Here is a 16,784-nt window from a genome sequence, read left to right as displayed (position 1 = left end):
AATTATGGTATATATTAAAGAATGAAACATGTATCCACTCCTATCAAACAAGCAACTAGTGAAATTGGTGAAAATGACAAAAAAGAGACAGGTGCCATTAATGGAGCAATGGTCACACGGGACATGTTATTTGATATGCAGTAACCAAACATATCCACTAGAAGTCACTGACATCGTATGTATGTCTGGGACAGTGTTGAGATTGGATTTCTTGACCGTTTAAGCTCCTGAGACCTTGTATCCAGACCTGTGTTTTTCTACTAAGTTATATAAGGTGTTGTGCAATAGTGCTTAAAAAGTGTTACCATAGAATGGTGTGCCTTTATGCACTCAATAAATTTGGTTATCAAAATAAAATATAAAACATTAATATTTAAAATATTAATATTAAATCATAACTTTAATTGGTTAAAGTTCTCGCGGGGCACCACCCTTCATAGAAGGGAAAAGATAGCCAATTTATTGATTAAGATCAGTCTCATTTAGATCTAGTTCAATTAGAAATCTCAATATTTTACCATTAATGATTATATAATGAACAGGGAAGGTTATGGAGTTCTTAACAGTGTTACGGTTGGCAAAATTCACTTATGCAATATTAATGACAGAACATTTGTGAAAGAAGAACATTTATTATTAACATAATAAAGTATAAAAACACAAATTACTAAACAATCAAACTAACTAACAAGGAGGTGTGTGAGTGTGTGTGTGAATGCAAATTAGCATGCTTAAAACAAATATGGTCCCTAAGATAAGAGCCCCCCCCTTCTTCTGTGGTTGCTTTATGGCCGTTGCTTTACGGGTTTAAGCGATATTGAGGTTTAAAATTACGCATAATTAGGGGCGTGGTCTATTGATTGACACCTGGGCACAGGCTACGATGCGGGCACAGCTTGTCACTAGCCGCTCGTTAGCTCCCCTCAAGCCACCTGCAAGCTGCTGGGTCCACTCATCGGTTCATGTCGGCGGACAAACCATGGCTTGCTGTGCAGTTCATTGTACTAACAGACGTATCACAGCTCTGTTGTCAAGTTCTTCCGGTGAGTGAAAATCGATTTTTATTTAATTCATATATTAGAACCGTAGCAATAATTAGCAGGTAGCATTGCTCACGATGCATGGCTTGTTAGCTTATGTCGAGATTAAGCTAATGTTTAAGCTTGTGTTCGCCGCATAGACTGTAGGTTCCTCTCTGAGCAGCACAGCCCGATGCGGTCCTGATGCTACATTATGGAGCGTGAATGCTTGACACAGTAAACCGGTGCGCATTCTAGACATAGTGGAGCAGTGTTTCAATGAAGAAATGGGGAGTTTTAGTTACAGCGATCAATGCTGTTACATCACTTAAAACTACTGCGCACATATGTAAGCCTGGTCACAGGAATGAAAGCTTAAATGAAGCTATATTATTTCTTTAGCATGAGTTTTTTATCGAGACTAACCCTATTTGTTAATGTTAAGGCTATATACATCTGGCAAGGGTAGATGATGATGATAATAATAATAGTTATTATATTTATATATATATTTGTTTCACTAGATGATGTGTCATCAGTGGTTTCAGTGAAATACTTAGTTTGTGTTCCATAATTTTCCGCTTTTAAACTATTAAACTTATCTCACTTGTGTGTTAGAAACGTGAATATGGCATGAAATGGTAACTGTATGAATATGAAATAACTATGAAATAAGTGTTACAAATAGGCCCATAACTCAAAAAGAGGCAATGCAATAGATGGATTATGTGAACTGGGATATCTAAAAAGACTGATATTGACATTTTATTGTTTGCATATACATAAGTATGAAGATGGTAACCTGACAAATATTGTTTTTTACAGATTTTTTGTTCGTGTAGTTTTCATCTAGGTGATCCTGAGAGGCTAGACCTGTGGGTGATCAACATGAAGAGACAGAACTGGATTCTGAGTCTCTGCAGTCAACACTTGAGAGACAACACTTGAGCATTGACAAAAGGGTACACAGAAATGTTTTAATAGCTTCTGAGAAATCAAGCAACTTGATTGTTACATGGCAACTACAATTTTAGCATGAATTGTGTACTGTACATTTCTACTCTATTTACAATGAATTTTGTAAAATCAGTGTATCACATATCGGTGTGTTTTCGAGTTTTCCCTCCAGGTGACTCAGACAGCCTGCACCAGTGGATGTCCAACATGAGGAGACAGAACAGGACTCCAACAAGACTGAACATTAAGTGTCATCACCTATGCACTGACTCCAGGTACAGAGCTGTTTTCATACCTTACAAACAATCAAAGCAAAGATAATGTGGAAGAACTCCATACTGCATTGTCTTGGTAGTGAACTGTTTAATTCAAATACAGAGTTAAATATCCACAGAATTTTTAGGACAGAAACTTTGTTCATAAGTAACACTTCCTATACAATAATGCCATACTTTTATGTTTCCTGTCATTTTGTTAGGGACGGACAAGCCTGAAGGACTCAGCTGTGCTGACGGTGTTCTGTCTCTTATGGGGAATTAGAAAAATAAAGCACTGGGTTTTTATCTAAAGTGTATCAAATCAGATTGTAAAAGATAATAATTTTTTTAACCAACCATAATGAATATAGAAATTAAATCTATTATTCATGACACATAGCAATGATTGCCAACTCTAAACAGTTGCAGGCCATCTTTAGTTGAGGGAGAAAACGTGAAGTGTTGGGCCGATGAACTTGTGCAGGTCGTCCTCGTGTTGACCAGCCTGAAGCTGCCGATATCCACCATGTTGCTGCTGAGGACAGATCAGGTGCTGTAGTGCTTCATCTAATGAAAAGAAGAAACTCACTATAAAATAATGTTTTGTGTTGTGTTTGTTCCAGCAAAGACTGGTTCTTACAGTTTATTCTGTGTTCAGCACCACAGATTTCAGACAGAACCAATGTACTGGGCTCTGGGTTTGTACCCTCATAGTTGAATGCACATATTGTAAGTAGGGATGTCCGATAATATCGGTCGGCCGATAATATCGGCCGATATTAGCCTATTTTTTTAATATCTGTTCATATCGTTATCGGATTTTCCACCGATAATGAAAACCGATTATAATGCCTGGGTTGTGCTGCCGCTGCTGCTTGTTGGGTCCTGACATTTACCGGCGCGCAATTGATGACATCAACAAACCGCACCTGGAACCAAAACAACAACAGAAGAGTGTGGTTAGTGTGGCTAACAGGTTGCCCGCTAGTTGCTTCACAAAATGTCTGCGGTCTGGAATTTTTTAACGTTTCACCTGCGGATAGCAGATTTGCGGTTTGTAAAGATTGTGAGGCGCATGTCATGCGAGGGGGGAGCAAGGCTTCGTCATTCAACACTTCGAATTTAATCTGTCACATTAAGAAGAACCACCCCGAGGCACACGAAGCGTTTTTGCAGCAAAGTAAGGCAAAACAACAACGAGGAAAGGACTCCCTGCAGAAACAACGCAACTGTCGCTCAAACAGTCAGCAGAAAAAAAAATGAAATACAACAAGGAACACCCGAGAGCGAAAGCTATCAGCCAAAAAATCATGGAGTGTGGTTCCTCGAGCCGCGCTTTGCCATGCCCAGTCGCAAGTATTTCTCTGATGTTTGCCTCCCCGAGTTGTACAGTGTTGTTTATGAACACGTCGAGAAGCTAATTTCTGATGCTGTAGCCATTAGCTTCACGACAGATATCTGGTCTTCAAGCGTTAGCCAGGTTAGCATGCTGAGCTTGACGGCTCAATGGCTGGACCCGGACTTTAAGCTCGTCAAGACTGCTTCATTCTCAAGAGTGCCGTGGGTCTCACACGGCACAAGCGATCACATGTGCCTTTGAAAAGATGTTTGAAACATGGAAAATCTCCAAGGAGAGGGTGCATGTAATAGTTCGGGACAACGCACGCAACATGGCTAAAGCTACGTCGGAGTTTGGTGTGCTAAGTCTGCCCTGCATGGCACACACCTTGCAGCTGGCAGTGAACGGAGGTGCCCTGTCTCAACGCAACATAGCAGATGCTCTGGCTGTGGGTAGACGTGTGATAGGCCACTTCAAACACTCACCACTGGCTTGCAGTCGTTTTGAAGACATACAAAAAGAACTCAACATGCCTGTGAAAAAGCTGCAACAGGATGTATCCACTAGGTGGAATTCCACCTATTATATGATGCAGAGACTGGTGGAGCAGAAGAGAGCATTGAGTGCATATGCTGCAGATTATGAACTCCCAGCAACATTGAATGCAACTCAGTGGGGGATTCTGGAGAAGATGACCAACCTCCTGGAACCATTTGAACAACTTACCAAAGACATCAGCTCTGCGGAGGCCACTGCTGCAGATGTCATCCCTGCTGTGATGTCCCTCACACGGCTGCTGGCCAGGGTTGATGAGTCAGACAAGGGTGTGCAAACGGCCAAACGTACTCTACTCGAAGCTGTCTGTAATCGCTTTAATGGTGTTCAAAGTGAACCACTGTATGCCATTGCAACCTTGGTTGATGCTCGTTACAAAGATCGGTATTTTGACTCAGACAAGAAGGGGGAAGCACTGAATATGCTGCTGAGTGTTGTGGATGAAATGGCTGGTGGTGGTAACGATCAGCAGGAAGAGACTGCTGGTGCCAGTGCAGATGACCCAAGCCAGGAGGACGGGGACCCAAGACAAGAGGAAAGGAACCCAAGACAGGAGGACGGGAACCCAAGACCACCTAAGAAGGCCCGAAATGAAAGCCTGCAGGACATATACCAAGAAATCCTGGCAGAGAATGATATCATCACTCAAGCAACTACAGGCGAAACAGCTTCACAGGTGAGTAAATAATAAACTATTTTCATTCTGCTTCATATTGAAGTGTACATTAGATGAAGAAAAACAAACATTTGTCTGTCAGTGCTTTGAAGAATAGTTAATAGAAAATTCTATTTTTGTGTTTACTTTTTCTTTAGGTGCATACATACCTGGGAGAAGTCCTCATCCTCAAGAAAGAATGCCCTTTGAGCTACTGGAAGAGCAACCAGGCCCGCTTCCCTGCTCTTGCCCGTGTAGCACGCAAGTACCTCACTGCACCCTGCACCAGTGTAGACAGCGAACGGCTGTTCAGTGCTGTCTCGCATGTCATCGACGAGAAGAGGAATCGTATACATTGCGACAATGCTGAGATGCTTATTTTCATTCAGAAAAATCTCCCTCTTAAACAGTAGTACGAGGATGAGAATTAGAGCACTTTAAGTCGTTGCACTCTAATTTATGTTTGCTTCTTTCAACTGAAGCTGTTTTTAGTTTTGTGCCTTTTTTATTTGCACATTTTTTGTTATTCATTATGAAAGAGAGGGCAGAAAGAAACGGTTTATATTTGTAATGATTGTTTTAGCCAAGTTATGGACAGTTACATATGGCCCATCAATCTTTCAGCATCATTTTCTGGACAAAAGGAGAACTTTGTTTACTACTCTGGAAGGTTTGAACTGAACTGTGTGCCTTTCTTGTTTTTATTGCACACCACATTAATATTACAGGTTGTGTTTTTGCTCATGTTTAGCAGGGCTGATTGAGCCCAGTTTATATTTTAAATTGACAAATACTGTATTTGTCCAAGTAATGGGCTAAGGACTGAGTCTGTCTCTAGGCTATATCTTTGCACTTTTATTTCCTTTGTGTGCACTTTACCTCATTCCAAAAGTGTTGTTTGTTGTACCTCATAGAAATTTGTTTTCAGTAGGCTGTCCTACACTACACATGTTTACTTTAAATGCTGTATGAAGTTGTACAGGACAACAAAGTTGTTGTTTTGTTTTTTTACAATTTGTGAAGAAATCAGATTTGTCCTAGTTGTAATGGGCATTGTCAGGATGATCTCAGGAAAAGTATGATGATCCAATCTGTTGACAAAATGTTAATAAATATGGAACTTTTCCATAAGTTGAAGTAGTTTCCTTATTTTTTTATAGACAATGTATGGCAGAAAATAATGTGATGGGACCTAAAATTAGTCTGGGGGAAAAAACGCCTGCATATGTATATCGGTATACCATATCGGTTGAAATCGGTATCGGAAATTAAGAATTTGGAGAATATCGGCTATCGGATATCGGAAAAAAGTCAATATCGGACATCCCTAATTGTAAGTAAGTTTGGATCAAAGTGTCAGCCAAATGAAATGTAATGTACTGAAAGAAATAAAAACTTAGTACAAATAGATAAAATGTATTTCTACCTCATCTGTGATAATCTCCCACAGAGCTGTTGATAACAGTCCACATCAAGTCTCTCCACTTCCCTCTGTAGAAAAATAATTAATGAGAACTGTTTACAACACTGGTGTGTGGAGATTATAATCCTATCTAATCTGTCCAATTCAGTCTAAATAAACGAGGTGGGAATGGAGGATATACCAGCCTGTATCAGCACATTTGTGAAACAGTTACTATCACATGCAGCTTACACATGTATTGATATTAACTTATTAAAATTAAAATCAAGTCACAACCAAACACAACTCTGTAGTTACCTTGCTTCAATCTTTTCATTAGATGTGTTAAATAAACGGTAATTTTTATAACAATTACATATTTAAAACCACTTGAGGCATGTAAGCAGATGATTATGATAGATAAAGCAATAGGTTTTGTTGTTGTAGTTTCAAGGTTACTTACCTCTAGTGAGTTTGTGTGATCACGACCAGCCGGACCAGCTGCAGCACAGCGCTAACCGGCTAGCAGCGTCGGGTAGCATGTAGCCTAGCTCCTTAGCCCTGAGCTAACCTGGAAACGTTGAGCTCCGCGGGCATCGCTCGGCTTTCAGTCTTCACTCGCGCTCCTCCTCTTGCCCATTGATTCGTTAACCAGGAACGAGGAGGAGTAAGCACCGGCAAGATGGCGCCGGGGGAACGCCTCCTACTAGCCTCATTCTCACTCTGCAGAAACCAATGGGTGACGTCACGGACCCTCCGTCCATCTATATATACAGTCTATGGTCCCAAAAAAGGTCACAGCTCTGCCAGGACCCGAGTGTTACTTCTCCTCCATTAAGTTTGCGACAATTTTCCACCAAACCAGTGAAACATCATTATTTTGCCTCCATAACCTCAATAACGTGTTCAGTGCTTGAACCTGACAAACAGGATATCATTGCGTTGGGGTAACCAGCCACATCTCTCGCCGGCTGACGTAAGGGAGATAAGGCTTTTTGAATAATGAATGTGCAATGACTCTCTTTCCTCATCCCATTAGAGCCAGACACAAGCTCAGGGGAGAAGACAGCGATGAGTGGGGGACCATGAACAAGAGGTTTCCAAAACACACCAAAGATACATTTTACACGATTACCTTGACTGACTCTGCTTAAATATCTGTCCATTTAACATTTCTGACTCCATAAAGATCAATGAATCATTCTTGAAAAATAAACAAAGATGTTGAAAACATTCTCTCTTGCAATGTTACACAAAAAAGTAAATAATCCTGGGTCCGCCCCCTTTTCTGCATCTGCACCAATATTTGATGTGTTAAGATTAAGATGATGCATTTATTAGTCCCAAACACATGCACAGACATGCACAGCACAAGTTTCTCCTCGGGTCTCGCCTATTAATTTTTTATAGCCTACATTTTTATCTGTCTGTGTTTGCATCTGTACACAGTCCAAAAGTTATTGTGGATGCAGAACAATTTGACAGGCTATTTGAAAGCACGTGAAATAATGAATGTATAGCATTTCCTATCCAATCTGAAGTCTCGCCGAGGGATCCAACATTGCAAGGGCTGGCCTGATATGAATACTTTGTGCCACAGGACCACTACTCCAGGGAGCAGGTGATGAACAATCTTCCAAAGAGGAGTAGGCTAATGCCTTCTTCCAGATGACCGCAGAGGGCAAAGTTTAATCATCATGCATCTCAGAAACACCAACTTGTTGATAAATGTGTATCTTATGTGCAAAAGACATACAGTTTATCTGTGGAATTTTTTTTGTTCTTTTTTATTATTGCAATTAACATTGTAGTATGAACTCAATTCAACAAACATAAATTACTAAACATATAAATAAGTATATCATAGCATGAACTCAATTGGGAACATGTTACAACAAAAATATAAAATTTAAACAGATTTTTAAATTGAAATAGGAAAATAAACAAGATTAATAAAGGTCATGTCCATATACTGTATGTTTGATGCTATGATGATGCTTATTCAGGTTTGTGAATACTACAGATACTTAATGAAGATTCCAGAGGGCCTGAAAGAAAACTCAGAGGCCAAGAATGAAACCTGGTGGATCAGGGAACTTGTCTCTGATCCTACGAACACAGCAGCTGAGGATGATAAGACAGTTTCCCCGACGTAAAGAGCCATGTTGCCAATAAATAAAGTTGGCCATAGGCCGCATAACGCTGCTCCCTGTTGTCATCCCCATGTTCTCGAATATGGCCTAGTTCCGTAACATCCTCCAGGTTCATAAAATAACTTCTAGGGTGGTAGTCGACTCACACAGTTGTCATGATCCTGGCCACAGGATGTTCTCGCCCGGTCCATAGGCATGTCCCACCAGTTACCACAAGTACACCATGGTACCCCTGGCACTCCAGATAAAGTAGGGTCACCGTGCCTGCACTGAAGCATCATCAAGGCATCAAACAGTAACCCTGGCTGATTCTCCAGGAGTTGGTCGGTCAGCTCGGTGTACTCCTTAAGCCTCATCTCTTGAATATGTCTCTGACAGCATAATGGAGGGAGAGGTGCCGGCGCCCCCGTCTACCTGGCGGCTGTGCTGGAGTACCTCACCGCTGAGATCCTGGAGCTGGCTGGAAACGCCGCCCGCGACAACAAGAAGAGCCGTATCATCCCCCGCCACCTGCAGCTGGCCGTCCGCAACGACGAGGAGCTCAACAAACTCCTGGGCGCTCAGGGCGGCGTGCTGCCCAACATCCAGGCTGTTCTTCTGCCCAAGAAGACCGAAAAGGCCCCCAAGTCAAAGTAGAGCAAAGCTTCTGGAAACCACCGACACAAAGGCTCTTTTAAGAGCCACACACTCACCTCTAAAGAGCAAAACTCCTCATGTCACACACCAATTCGAGAAATGTCATTCAATACGTATTTATTTGGGTAGTTTTTCTGTCTCAGTTAGAAGAACAAGTACAGAGAGGAACTTGTGCAGGTACAGCATATCTAATGTCGTTTTCAACCTCTTTACATTTGTCGTAATGCAAATCTAGCGGAGGAGGAAATGATATCTATCTATTACTACCTTTATCATTTACAAAGTAATGTAGTCATACACAACTTTGATGATACCTTTGCTAAATGGTGTAAAATCAGGTTTTAAAAGTAAGGTGCCATGTGTATGGTCACATGTGCATTTATAGACGTGATTCTTCAAAAACATTGACTGTCCTCTGTTGTATTAAAGTACCGCATTAAACGTAACAGTGATCCAGCATGCTCAACATTAGTGGTCTGCCCTTTTTTTTTTATCTCGTGATTCTTCTGGTGTGACAGTGATAAGGCTGTCCTGAACGACAGTGCATGGAGCTCTGTCACCAAGTGAATGGTTTGGATTCCTCCATAAACGTTTTGACCACTGAAGTTTACTCTTGTTCCCCAGAGAAGCGTGACTCTGGATCAATTCAACCAGAAGCTCCACTTGTTTTCTGAGCTTTCGACCACTTCTCAGGGTCTTCTTCACTGAACTCAAAGAGCTTTGGCCTCATCAGGTGAGCTAAGGTTGTAATGTCATGAGATGACCCATGGGCCAGTTCCTTTAACTGATGAACATCCTGAGGTGCAATTGTAAGCTGAAAAAAGCTGATAGTTGGACCTTTGAAATACAATGATACATACTTGACAAGAACACAACAAATAAACTTGTTGTGTTGGCTCCGCAGTTTAAAACAGAGTGTCTCTATACCGCTTCACTCTTTCTCCCAAATCAGACACAAGAAACAAAATGGCAAGAACCAAGCAGACCACTCGTAAATCCACCAGAGGCAAAGCCCCCAGGAAGCAGCTGGGCACCAAGGCTGCGCGTAAGAGCGCCCCGGCCACCGGTGGCGTGAAGAAGCCTCACCGTTACAGGCCCGGTACCGTGGCTCTGAGAGAGATCCGTCACTACCAGAAATCTACGGAGCTGCTGATCCGCAAGCTGCCCTTCCAGCGCCTGGTGAGAGAAATCGCTCAGGATTTCAAGACCAACCTGCGCTTCCAGAGCTCCGCTGTCATGGCTCTGCAGGAGGCCAGCGAGGCTTACCTGGTCGGCCTCTTTGAGGACACCAACCTGTGCGCCATCCACGCCAAGAGGGTTACCATCATGCCCAAGGACATCCAGCTGGCCCGCCGTATCCGCGGAGAGAGAGCTTAAACCACTGCTGCTCCACTGACCATAACAACGGCTCTTTTAAGAGTCACTTCACTGCACTCAAGACAAAACTCCTCCGCTGCTCTCATTAAAAAGAATGAAAACAATTAATTAATATAATAGCCTTAATGTACCAATAATTATATCAATTATTGGTACATTATTTAGATGAGGGTTATAATTCCATGTTAACATTAAGGACGTCATAACTAAACCATTTTCCTAAGGTCAATATCCTCAGCCTTTACTCTGAATTTCTATCCGAGCAAGTTCTTAAGACAGATAAAGTCATTATAATAGGAAACTTAAACGTTAATTTATGCTACCAGTGACAGTCTTAGTTCATCATTAAATGTATCAATACTCAAACACGGAAAAAAACTCAATCACACTCTTGGTCTTCTTCTGCCATGATTTTGAAGTTGAAAATGTAATATTTCCCCAAATCCTGTTCTGTCCAACCATGTTTTAAGTGGCTCAAAACTCCACTCCACATTTGCACATGGCCTGGAAAGATATATATATATATATATACAGTTGCAATCAGAAATATTCAACCCCCCAAAGATTTTAAGGATGTATCAATTAAAGTTGACGGAATCTTGCTTTTTGAGCAAGATTCTGCTTCGGATGACTTCTTTATGAGTTGAGTGATACAGAAAATCAACACGGAAAATGCATGATGTACTATTTGTGTGTAGTAGTATATTTTGTTAAGATAGCCATGTCACAATTATTCAACCCCTATATAATATTGTTGTTTTTAACGCTGTCTGACAGTTTTTTTGTCCTAAAGTTGAGTTGAAACATTATTAAACCTTTGGGAACTCTATACTGATCCTTCATTTGCTTCAGCTGTGATGCATATATAAACCCCACCCATGAAGGTATTCAATGTGAGTTGCAATCATGGAAAAGACAAAGGAGCTTACACAAAAGCTGAGAGAGTAGATTACTTCATCACACCTGAAAGGCCTTGGGTAGAAGAAGATTTCCCCAAAAAATTATATTCCAAGAGACACAATTGGGAGCATTATAAAGAATTTTAAAACTGATGGAGCAGCTTCAAACCTGCCTGGCCGTGGAAGAAAGCCCAACATTTCATCAAGGACCCTCAAGTCAGAACAACTCAGATAAACCCCTCTGTGACTGCAAGACATCTACAGGATGACCTGATGAAGGCTGGTACAAGTCCGTCAGTGGCAACTATAAGACGTGCACTGAATAAAAAGGACTTCATGGCCGGCTTCAAGACACACTCAGCTCTTGACCACAAGGAACATCAAAAGTCGACTAGAATATGCCAGGAGTAATTTGGATAAGACTACTGAGTTTTGGGTGACAGTTCTATGGACTGATGAAACCAAACTGGAACTGTTTGGACGTATGGACCAGCAGTATGTCTGGCGTGTGAAAGGCCAGGCTTATGACCAGAAGAATACCATCCCCACAGTCCAGCATGGAGGTTGGTCAAAGATGATGTTGGGCTGTTTTTCTGCGGAAGGAACTGGCAATCTTGATGGTGTAAATGGCATCATGGATTCACAGAAATACCAGGCCATTTGAAAGAGGAATGTGATGCCATCTGTTCACAAATTAAACCTTGGTGATCATTGGACTTTCCAGCAAGAGAATGATCCAAACAAAACCTCCAAGTCCACCAAAGCTTGGTTGAGAAAAAGATCCTGGAATGTCCTGGAGTGGCATTCACAGTCACCAGATTCAAATTTGATTGAACATTTTTGGTGGGATTTAAAGAAGGCAGTTGCAGCATGGAAGCCATCAAACATCACTGATGTAGAAGCTTTTGCAATTGAAAAATGGGCAATGATTCCAATCGAGAGGTGTAAGAAGCTTGTCCGCACTTACCGAAAATGTTTTTTAGAAGTTATAAAAGCTAGAGGATGTGCCACAAAGTAGTGAAGCTGGGGGGTTGAATAATACTTCACATGCACATGTGTTGAAAGGGTTACATTTCTCATTTGAACTCAAAGATAGGTCAACTTCTGATGTCAAAATAACTAAAATACGCATCAATAAATATCTTTTGTTGTTTGATGAGTTTTTTTTGTCATTTACTTTCATTATCTGTCATCCACATCACTATAATGATACCTTTATTTAAACTTATTTATACCTCGCTGATATAGACTGGTAATAGAAAAGATGAAGTATTACTGACATATCACTAGTATCAGGACGCTGTAATAAAATTTTCTGTTAAAGGGGAGGTTTTTTTTCCTCTCCAGTCGTCAGGGATTGTAAATATGAGAACCATTGGGTTTCTTAATAATTTTGTTTGGTCTCTGTAAAGTGCCCTGAGATGTCTTGATTCTGAGCTATATAAATACAATTGAATATATATATATACATATATATAATGAATGTGATGGGTCTGTAAGGATCACGTGTCACAATCCAGGTTCTATACGCATTTTGACCAATGGATTTACATGATCAAAATGTGATCATGGATCACTTTTCCATGACTTTTCAATAACTTTTAACCAAATTTCCATGACCAAACATTTTATGAAATATCAGTGTATACATGAAAAAGTGACAACATTTAGTATTTAAGCTAACAATAAGAATTCCAAAGCATACAGTATACCTTAAATGACACAAATGAATGATAGACGATAGTTTGATTGAGGGCTTTGTCTGTTGTACTCCATAACTTATACTTTTCCATTTGTAGCCAAGCATGGTTAAATCTACACTTCCCTGGCATAGTGCATTATGCTGCCTGCTTCCCCCCCAAACTTTTCAATTAGTATGACAATGTATGCCTGCTTATATTTTGAGCATATTTCTTTTAAAAACATATGAATTATCTTATACTCCGCGTAAATGAATGCCATGAAAATATGAATACAACAAATTTCCATGACTTCTCTTTAAAGCACTTTTCCAGGCATGGAAATAAACATTTTACAATTCCATGACTTTTCAAGGTTTTTTATGACCGTAGGAACCCTGACAATCAAACAATCTAAAAGTAAACATGTGATGTGAAGTTGAAATCATATTTTTTCTAACCAGCTCACCCACAACGTCATTACTTTACGCTTAATTATGCATTTGTGTATATATATAAACTGTTTGTAAGTTTTATTTATATATTTAGCAATTAAAGAGACAAGGAAACTATGATAAATATATCAACAAAGGAACACTCTTTGAGAGAAGTATGATTTAAAATGGCTATCTTTGCACATCAGGTTACATGGTTTATGCGTATGTATAGCAGTGGTAGTCTGCTTCTCCCTCAATCAGTCTAAAAATATGTTTTCTATTACTTGATAGTATATGATGTATTGATATGAGATAAGTTCTAAATCGGGACATTGTAAAATGTACCTTTTTAATACTTTTCTATCTAACTTGACTCGCTTTAGTTAAGAACTCTGTCTCTACATATTTATTGACAGTGGTGATGATTGATGAGGAAACAACTCTTTGTGGAAAGACGTGTGTGGCTCTTAAAAGAGCCTTTTACCAGGATGGACGTGTTTCATAGTGATGGGAAGTTCGGATCTTTTTACCGACTCGGTTCTTTGAATCTCGTTCAGTAAAATGAACGAATCTTTTTTCGAGTCATTCGTTCATTTCAACGGGGGGGGGGGATGCAAATGATCCAAAGACTCGTACCCGGCAGATGAACGAATCGTTCACCCCCCGACCGTGTTTCCGGATCAATGATTTGTTCATCGTTCAGATTCTTCGGCTTGGACACACAGAGCGAGCTCATCTCGCCGGTGACCGCGGTGCGGGCAGCGGACCTGAAAATCGCTCCCCGGAAAAGCAAGCCGAGCTCCGGGGCGGCGGGCCTCGAGAGCCCCCCGGTCACCTACATGCACATCTGCGAGACGGAGGTGTTCAGCATGGGGGATGTTCCTGCTGAAGCCGCTGCACGACCACACGCACATGAACGGGAATCTGCGGAGCTGCTGATCCGCAGGCTCCCTTCCAGCGCATCCAGCTGGCCCGCCGCAGCCGCGCACACAGAGCTTAAACTGCTGCTGCTCCACTGATTATAACAACGCCGCATTACTACACTTATAAAATGCAATTCAATGTGGAAGTAATCCAAGTATTCAGAATACGTTACTCAGATTAGTTAATGTAACGGAATACGTTACAGATTACATTAAATATAATTTAAATGCCAATGTGATAATAAATGACAATTTAAAACCATACAAACTGTCATGTTTTACTGTATTTAATAGAAAATATGATCTGCCACACAAATGTGCAATTCAAGTAAAATGGTCTTATATTATATGGAAAATTCTGTGTAGACAGTACAGACAGTTTGTATGGTTTTAAATTGGCATTTATTATCACACTGGCATTTAATTATCAAGCCAAACATTTACACTGCACTTAACTGCAAGTGAAAGTGTAAAGTGAAAATAACAAAACCAGTCAGTATGACGAATATCATTCACGTCTTTCTAAAACAGCGGTCACGCGAAATGGAATGAGGTAACTGTTCCTCTTCTGAGCCTATGCAGGTCACGTGGAAAATTATCCAAAGACTCGTACCCGGCAGATGAACAAATCCCGACCGTGTCTTCAGATCAGTGATTCGTTCTTCTGCCAACAGAGTCTTCGGATCAGTGATTCGTTCATCTGCAACAGTCCCGATGCGCGAAAATGAACGAATCTCTCTTTGAGAGGACTTGTTACTCCAGAGTCCTTGTAAGGATTCGTTCAAAACGAACGAATCGTTCACGACCGACACAACACTAATGTTTCATAGTGAGGACAGCTCACTTCTTCTTGGCTGCTGTCTTCTTCGCTTAGGGTTTGGCGACCTTCTTCGCGGGGGCTTTCTTGGCAGCAGGGGCCTTTTTCACCACCTTCTTGGGGCTCTTCGCCACTTTCTTGGGGCTCTTCGCCACCTTCTTGGGGCTCATGGTTGGCGTCTTGGCCGCTGCCGGTTTGGTCACCTTCTTCGGGGACTTTTTAGCGGCTGCTAGCTTCTTGGCGGCCGCCGACTTGGGCTTTTTAGCCAATGCAGGTTTCTTGGCGGCGGGCTTCTTCGCTTTGGGAGCGGCCTTCTTCACCGGCTTCTGGACCTTGGTCTCCACCTTCTTGCTCATCTTCAACGAGCCGGTGGCCCCGGTTCCCTTGGTCTGGACCAGGGTCCCGCTGACCACCAGCTTCTTGATGGTGGTGTTGACGTGGGAATTGTTCTTCTCCACATTGTAGCCTCCGGCTGCCAGAGCCATCTTGACGGCGGCCGCGGACACGCCGCTCCGCTCCTTGGACGTGGAAACGGCCTTCACGATGAGGTCACTGACGCTGGGGCCGGCGGTCTTCGGTTTCACGACCTTCTTCTTGGCCGCTTTAACCTTGGCGGCGGCTGGAGCGGGAGCTGGAGCGACTTCTGCCATCTTTCTCTTTGCGTATAGATCAACGACGAACTATCGGAGCGAGTTACCGGACTGATGAAGAGTCCCGATCGGGAGGCGGTACTTGAACACACCATGAGAACCGTGGAGACTCAGTCGACCCGTGGCTCCTGTGTGCAGCGTGAACGCCGAGACACTTGTGTATTCTCTTCACTGATAAACGAGTAAAAACTCAGTGGGTGAGCAGTGCTGGAGGCTGACAGTGAGGAAGCAGGTAGCGGACTTATTTGTCTTCATATTGAAGTCATGAAGAGCTCTGATGCTCTCTGCATTTGGTCGGTGGAGCCTCCAAACACCACCCGTTCACCGCGGTGAGCAGCGCTGCTCAGCGGCTTTTCCCACTAGTTTCTCTCGTAAAATGAGTTCAAAAGCACCACAGCTCCACCAAAACCCGTTTCCTAGCTGCTCCACATGTTTTTTCAGAGAGACCGAGTAAAAACAAGGACCTGCTGATGATCCCTTTGTAATAAAGTAAAGTTATTGTGCAGGCAGCAAACACACCGCTAATGGTTGAGGCTCCTAAGGAAGTTGAGCCGTTAACGTGTCATCCTGAGGATGCTGGAGTCATTCTAGAATTAGGGCTAAATTTGATGTCCATTTTGGAATTGTCAATTTTAAACGATTGTATTGTCAATAACCATAAACACAGGAATGAGCTAAACTTACATTGGTCATCATTGATATATGAAGCCAATTAAGTCCCTGCATTAAATGTCTTTTCCCTTTTTTGATTTGATAAACTATCTTTCCACTATCATATGAATAATAATAAGATACATTTATTGATCCGAAATACAATCACACGATATGCAGAGTATGGAAATTTGTCTTCTGCTTTTGTCCCATCTGGTGAACATCACAGGACAGTGCTGTAATACACTGGTGTCCTTTACTCGTTCAAATACAGAAATTATGGAAAAATACAGATCTAGAATCACTTTGACGTTTGAATACTGTGGCGTTCCCCTCACCGGTGGAGAGCTAATGTCCAGACGTCCGCAGTAAAAGGAC

The 16,784-nt window shown here is 41.7% G+C and overlaps 2 protein-coding genes across 2 annotated transcripts; one reads left to right on the top strand and one right to left on the bottom strand.

Annotated features, from left to right (window-relative positions):
- Positions 1-9,936: 9,936 nt before the first annotated feature.
- Positions 9,937-10,350, top strand: LOC128451418 (histone H3-like). Its single transcript, XM_053435247.1, has one exon. It carries the CDS (start codon positions 9,940-9,942, stop codon positions 10,348-10,350), a length of 411 nt encoding a protein of 136 aa, XP_053291222.1. The 5' UTR covers positions 9,937-9,939.
- A 4,808-nt stretch (positions 10,351-15,158) lies between these two features.
- On the bottom strand, positions 15,159-15,755 carry LOC128451411 (histone H1-like). The gene has a single exon (XM_053435238.1). It carries the CDS (start codon positions 15,753-15,755, stop codon positions 15,159-15,161), a length of 597 nt encoding a protein of 198 aa, XP_053291213.1.
- Between the last annotated feature and the right edge of the window lie 1,029 nt (positions 15,756-16,784).

Source organism: Pleuronectes platessa, chromosome 11 (genome assembly GCF_947347685.1).
Source record: "Pleuronectes platessa chromosome 11, fPlePla1.1, whole genome shotgun sequence".
Lineage (NCBI taxonomy): Eukaryota > Metazoa > Chordata > Actinopteri > Pleuronectiformes > Pleuronectidae > Pleuronectes > Pleuronectes platessa.
This window is presented reverse-complemented; position numbering and strand designations above follow the sequence as displayed.